The sequence below is a fragment of the Mus pahari genome, chromosome 20 (assembly GCF_900095145.1).
Source record: "Mus pahari chromosome 20, PAHARI_EIJ_v1.1, whole genome shotgun sequence".
Taxonomy (NCBI): Eukaryota; Metazoa; Chordata; class Mammalia; order Rodentia; family Muridae; genus Mus; species Mus pahari.
In genome coordinates, this window is record NC_034609.1 from 49,077,043 (window position 1) to 49,084,221 (window position 7,179).

At 51.5% G+C, this 7,179-nt stretch overlaps 1 protein-coding gene across 1 annotated transcript in view; it reads left to right on the plus strand.

The window, feature by feature from the left end:
- The first annotated feature begins 585 nt into the window (after positions 1 to 585).
- Positions 586 to 7,179, plus strand: part of Kcnk1 (potassium two pore domain channel subfamily K member 1) — a 39,012-nt gene continuing 32,418 nt past the window's right edge. The window contains exon 1 of the mRNA XM_021220473.1: positions 586 to 1,310. Within this exon, the coding sequence (XP_021076132.1) occupies positions 956 to 1,310 (355 nt within the window). The 5' untranslated portion in view covers positions 586 to 955. The remainder of the gene's footprint in view (positions 1,311 to 7,179) is intronic.

Genomic DNA, 7,179 nt, shown 5'->3' on the forward strand with positions numbered 1-7,179 from the left:
GACTAAACCTCTAAAACTGTAAACCAGACCCAGGTAAATATTTTCCTTTATGAGAATGGTTATGGTCACGGCATCTCTTCACAGCAATAAAAACCTAACTAAGACAATAGGTATGATGTACAACATGACATAGAAGACAGGATACAGCTGTGTGACTGTCAGCTTTCTCTAGGAAGTGTCACAGAGTCAGGTCCTCCACCTCCACCCCCGAGACTCTAGAAGCACACAGCCGCACATGTCTATGCAGAAATGTAGAACTCAACCTCATCTACCATCAGTTCCTCCGTGCCCTAGTGCACGTTTCCATTTCTGTCTCCTGACCACGAAGTCCCTGAAGTTTGGGATATTGTTTAAGCTAAAATCCAGAAGTTGTGTTTTCCGGTTCCAGGTGGAGGTTGGGGTCAGGAGAAGTTTCAAGTAGCTTTTTAGAAAGAGGCTCACTGTATTTTCAATAGTCCCGGCAGCAAACGGCTCAGCTGTTCAGTTAGCAAGACAGAGGAAGACAGGATCTATCTGTACCCTTGGTATTTGGCTATAGCAGCTTTAATCAGAAGGAATGCCTGGGGGACAAAAGTAGCTAGGACAGGGACTAGGGTGGCACGCGCGCGCGCACACGCACACACACACACACACACACACACACACACACACACACACACACACTTAGCTCAGGCCTGCTGACTGCACTGGGGAAGGGAAGAGGGAGCCAGGCAGCCTCTGGGTGGCCTGGCCAGGGTCTGGCGCCACTAAACCTGCACTTTCCGGTTTCGGAAGCCAGGTAGGGGGCGCGGGCAGCCAGCAGCTCCCCGCCAAGTGGGTGAGAGCGCTCCGCCCGACCAACTCCCGCTACCTGAGCCGGCAACCACGTCACCGCCACATCATCTGGCCTCTTGTATTTGCACGAAACCAGGAAAGGGAGCGGCGGCGGGAGGCGCGGAGCGCGGGCGCCGGGAAGATGCTGCAGTCCCTGGCCGGCAGCTCGTGCGTGCGCCTGGTGGAGCGGCACCGCTCGGCCTGGTGCTTCGGCTTCCTGGTGCTGGGCTACCTGCTCTACCTGGTGTTCGGCGCCGTGATCTTCTCTTCCGTGGAGCTGCCTTATGAGGACCTGCTGCGCCAGGAGCTGCGCAAGCTGAAGCGGCGCTTCCTGGAGGAGCACGAGTGCCTGTCGGAGCCGCAGCTGGAGCAGTTCCTGGGCCGCGTGCTGGAGGCCAGCAATTATGGAGTGTCGGTGCTCAGCAACGCCTCGGGAAATTGGAATTGGGACTTCACCTCGGCGCTCTTCTTCGCCAGCACCGTGCTCTCCACCACAGGTAGGGCCACTGCTGCCACCTTACCCCAAACCCTGGCGTCCCCAGGCCTCCCCTGGGCGCATCCTGCGGTGGCTCGCAGTGGCGGCAGCCAGAGAGGTGACCTCGGAGCACGGTATGGGTACTGCAGCTGTTACTCTTTGGGAATGGTCTCAAACACTCTGGACCTTGAGACTGCAGGGGGCTCATTCACTGCTCCGTACTTGTGAGGAGTAGGTGGGAGCTGATGGGAGGGTAGGTCTCCGACATTTCTGTCCTGGCAACTGAGCACAAGGCCAGGAGATGAGGAGAGTATCCAGTGCTTAAGGAGCTTTCGCCTCCTCCTGGCCCCATCCCAGAGACCCCAGACCGAGGAACCTAGCAATGACCCTTGGATGGATCACCTTCATGACTGTGACTCCCTTCCCTACTGTAGACCTATTATAGCTTCTTTGGATCTGTTTTGGGGGCAGTGGTGACATCACTCTGCTCTCTGCAGGTGACCTCTAAGCAGACAGGCCTATGGGGGTTTCAGAGTAGGAGGAAGAGTGGGAGAAGGGAAGGGAGTTTCACTTGACTTGGACCCCACATGGTGGGGCTTCCTGAATCAGCGTTTACTTCAACTTTAGGTGCGTTGAGCTTCTCTTCTACTTTGAGGCTCCACCGTCTTCAGGAGGCTTAGAAATCCAGCTGAACCTATGTGCCCAGGGGCATAGCAGTTAGACTAGATGAAGAGAGGCCGGGCTTTTTCAGTGGTGGCTAGCCATGCGTGCAGGCTAGGAAGGACATAGACGGGTGCACAGACGGGTGCACAGGCAGCCAGAGGGACTCTCAAAGGGCCTCACTGCCATGCCTTCTTCTTATGCATGAGATCCAATTTTTGAAATGGCCCCTTTTGGCAGGCACAAGGTCACACAGTGCCCAGGGACACTCTGGAATCTGAGCCTTGTGAGTTCTTGCCAGGAACAGTTTGTTATGCCCCTGCCCCACCTTTGCAAGTGACTCAACTGCACCTGGGTTACTCCAGCCATTCCTTCTTCCTCCTCTCTGCCTCTCAACTTCCTTTGGGCTGCAGCCCAGTAAATTATTTTATTAATTACCCACTATTGTAAACACACAACCTCCAGCCAGATCAGGTAAATTTATTGTTTGGAAATCTGGGGGTGAGTTCCCAGAACTTGTAATCAACACAGGAAGAGTTCTAGGCTGTGTTGCGGGTATTTTAAAAACCGTGTTAAATGGATGCCGAAACAAGACAAACCTGTTGGCTCACTTTCCAAAGAAAAGTCCGCTCCTCCCCTGCTGCCCACAGTCCCCGGCTTTATCTCAACATCACCCAGGCCAGTCTGGTCTTTTTGGATCCTATTTGTGTCAGAGTGTAAATCCCTCCCTTACCACAGACGTGAATGTTTACATAAAGTTCAGTGAATGTTTACATAAAGTTCACAACTGGCTCACGACGTTGGCTGAGCAGTTTGAGAATGAAGACTGACTGCCTTTACCCTGTGGGCCTGGGAAACAGGGCAGGAATAAGAGGAGCCAGGAGAGAAGGCATGCTTTTCCTAGGCGGCCTTTGTAGGCAGCACCGAAGTTCTTGTATAATCTTGGTATCCTGTGCGTCAAAAGCTAGTTCAGGTCTCATTTCCTCTGGGGAATACTTGTCTGTTTAGTGTGAGCTCAGCCCCTATAGTTAGGAAGCACCACGATTCCTGAAATATTCTCAAGAGGGGAGTGGGGCGTCGGATTGGTATTCGTATTGCATTGTCGTTCTGAGGAAGAAAGTCTGTGCTGTGGTATTGGAACAAGGGTTCATTTAAGGAAGGAGAGCAAGGGGCACTTAGGGATAAGCTAGACAAAGGAGGAGGAGGCTCCCCGTAAAACCAGCTGATGAGTGAGAAGGTGGGTATAATGAACAGAGTACTGTGAGTCCAAGTCCCTCCTCTCTCAGTTTTGAGCTGATGCCATCACAGGACGCATTGGATAGCACCTCTGGTTTCCAAAATGGTTTTGTGGCAGAGATGCAGATGGCGCTGAGATTGGAGCTGGTGGGTTTCGCCGCTAGGAAACTGTCGGCTGCAAGAGAAGGCCTCCGATGGCCTGCGGCTCCCCCTCTCCCCCACAGTAAACGCTTAGTTAGTTGAGGGCCATTGTCAGCTAGTTCGGCCCTTTCCTGCTTGTCTGGAACAGTAAGGGCAGGTTTCACAGGGATACATTTCTGCTGGCCTCGGGTACTAGGGAAGCTGAGGCAGGTGAATTGCTGTGATTTTTGAGGTAGTAAGACCTTGTTTCCCAGTCCCTACCAAACCCAAACCGCAGCAAACCCCATAAAGACACCCTTGCTGGCTGCCATGGTAGCATAGGCTAGCAAGGGTTTTGGTCAGTATCTGCTGGCCCCCATGGCACCAGCTTCCATCGATGGAAGGAAATGGGTGACATGTCCCCAGCCCTTTTAGAAGAGGTCTAAGGATAACAAAATTCCTCGATGGTCTACAGCCCTGCTCTGGGTGTGTCTATTCTCCGAAGCTAAGCAGGGCTAAACCTGGTTAGTACTTAGAAGGGAGGGTCTGTTTTAATCTTCCTGGGTAGAGGAGACAAGATGGTTGCCTCTCCCCACTGCAAGTTTCTTGGCTGAGACACCAGACAAGGAGAGGCCTCTCCACTTATTTGCTGCTCACCGACGTGGCACAGCAGTCTCCAGCCAGACGTACGGACATTTCTACCTTCTGTGTGTAGAGTGGGCTCTCTTGCCTACTCTCTATGAGGGTCCCTTAGAGGAGGTCTATTCTGAGACAAGAGGGAAGAGGACAGAGCCACAGCCTCCCCACGTCTGCCCTTCCCACGAATGCGGAGGAGCCGCCCTGAATGGCATCGACCTTGATTCAAGTGAGACTTCGGGACAGCACCTCAGAATCATGTGAGAACTGAGGGAAGGGTGCCCACGCCAGGCTTTTCCGAGGGAATGGGGCAATGTCAGGGAAAGAAGAGAACATGGCACCTGTGCAGCTTCTACACAAGGAAATCACATTTGGGTTCTGGGGAATGAGAAAGATAATTATGCTAGTATCATCAATAGCTGTGTAAAACTTTTAGCCATGTTATTCATTCTTAGCTCCCTCTTTCCCTCCCTCCCTCTCTTACTTCCCTCCCTCTCTCCCTCCCTCTTACCCTTCCTTCCTCTCTCCCTTCCTTCCCTCCCTCTCTTCATTTTTCACCCTCCCTTTCTCTCCCTCCTCATCTCCCTTCCCCTCCTTTCCTCTCCCTCCCTCTCTTCCCTTCTCTCTCCCTTCCCTCCCTCCCTCTCTCCCTCCATCTCTGTCTCTCCTTTCCTCCCTCTCCTCCTCTCTCCCTTCCTCTCCCCCTCTCTCCCTCCGTCCTTCCTCCCTCTCTGTTTTGTCACTGATGTTTTGCTTTGTTCACTGCTGGGTCACACACTCCAGGCCTCACACTATGGTACAGGTTAGGAAAACACTAATTAAGCCGGAGACCTTGTTTGTTTGTTAGATAGAATCTCACTAGGCTGCCAACGCCTTTTCTGTAGCCCAGACAGGAATGCTTTGAACTCCAGATCAACTTGTCTCAACCTTTTGAGTAGCTAGGGTGGAAAGCCTGGATCATCAGGCTTAGCTGCCATCCATCCTTAGGACCAACATGAGCGGTGGGTGAACTATGGGTTTGCTGTCTCCTGCACCCTTATAGGCGGGGCCACAGTACAATGATGGGTATCCTGTAAATGCACCATTAGGAGTCGGACAGCACACGAGCTGTCTCTACCCTTCCTGTCTTCTCAATGTGTGGGTCACACGACGGAGTCTGTTCTGCCATCTGCAGATAAGTGACTTTTCCTGCTTTAAGCCTCATCTAAGGCCAGGAAAACCAGGTTCACACCTGTATTCCCTGTCCTAGAGAAGCTGAGGCAGAAGGATTGCTGAGAGTTCATAGCCAGCACCGGCTACAGAGCAGAACTCTGTCACACACACACACACACACACACACACACACACACACACACACACACACAAAATTCAAAAGAAAAAAAGTGTCCAAGAAAGAATTGTTTGGGGTGTTTTGACACCAGGCTTTGGGTTAGTCAGGGCAGCAACTACCTGATCACTAGTGGTTTAAATATAGGGTGGGAACAGGTAATAACGGGTGCTGCCTGATCCCTTTTAAACCTGTTGTCAGTAGGGAAAATGTGTCATTACCCTCAGCCAGTGTTTATGGGATGTCTAGGACAGACAGGGAACATTAGCGCCTGGTGTGCAGCTACGCCCACAGCTTTATGAGGTCTGAAGCATGGCCCCCATATTTTCAAATAACTGGGAAAAGCAGCAAAAGACAAATATTCTGAACACAATACAAGTTGGCAACAATCCACTTTCCTGGTGTGTAAGAAGTCTACTGACCCAGCCACACCTGTTGTTTCTGTGTTCCTTATGGCTGCTCTATGGAACAATTGAAAGGTTGTCATGGAAACCACAGGGCCACACACTCTAAAACACCTGTTCTCTCTGTCTTTACAAAGCAAGTTTCAGACACCTGTTAGGAATGTTCTGGAAGGAGCTCTGGGAGCCGCTGAGTGCCCTTCGCTTTTGTCCTCTTGTCATAAGACAGCTGCAGTGGTGTTCCTCACAGTCCCCTGGGGGGCTGCTAAGCTGGATGTCACCTCTGAGATATTGATCCTCATCAAGCCTTCTGGGAAACCTATGGCTATAGGTGGGTATTCCAAATTACCCAGGCAAGTCGGTGACACATCCCCATACTTTCTGAAGGGCAACAAAGCTATGCGTCACGCAGGGATTATTTATCAAAAGTGAGTGCGGAACATTGTGCTGCACGCCGGTTAACCCAATACTTCAGAAGTGGAGGACTGGGAACGCAGGGATAGCCTTGGCTGTGTGAGATCCTGTCTCAACAAAACCGGACCAAATCAAAGAGCAGTGAATACGTATTCTGTCTAGAACGGGAATGAGAGTAAGCAATCAACGAGAAAGTCTCCATCAGCCAGGGTGGGGCTGTAACTGTGGAGGCAGAGAGGAAGGTCCGGCTACTCCGAAGAACCATGTTGGTCTCTCTTTCTCTTTTTAGATTTGTCTTAAATTACATGTCTGTATATGACCGTGTCCATGTATAATTATGTATACATGAGTGCAGGTGTTATCAGAGGCCAGAAGAGGGGGTTAGAGCAGGGGTTATAGGTGAGCCCTCTGCTTAGCACAGGGGCTGGGAACTGCACTTGGGTCCTCTGGAGAACAGAACAGGATCTTATCTCATCTCACAGAGTCATCTCTCCAGCCCTGGTCTTGGTTTTCATCCACTGAGCTGTGTGGTTTTGTGAGCCCATGTAGGCTGAAGTAGGAAGGCAAGAATGCAGGCAGCAGAAAGACAGACAGACCATGACCTACAAAACTAAAGTTCTAAAGACTGCGGGCTGTGGACGACATCACTTTCTCACGGTACGGGGGGGGGGGGGGGGCTGAAACCCTCAGGCTGAATCCTCTGCTTGGCTTACAGCCGTGAGTGACCTCTCTCTTAGCCTCTGGGTGCAGAAGGTTGTTTCAGGCCTGACTGAGCCTCCCACAAACTCCCATGTTCAAGTCCTAGCTAGAAACCTGGAGCAGGGTCTGGGTTTAGCTATAGGAAGACTAGAAAGATGGGTAAGTGGAAAATGAGGACCCGGCCAGAAACCAGCCACCTAGCAGCCAGGGAAGCCTGAGAAGAAACTCAGCAACTCCTTGATGTTGGACTTCCGGCTGGGATTCCACAAGTAGAAAGTGAATTTCTGTTTTAGAGCACCAGTCTGTGGTCTTGTGCAGTAATAGCCCTAGCAAAGAAGCAGGGGGTCTTTTGTCTGGTTTGTGTTTGGTTGTTTGGCTGGTTGTTTTTTTTTGTTTTT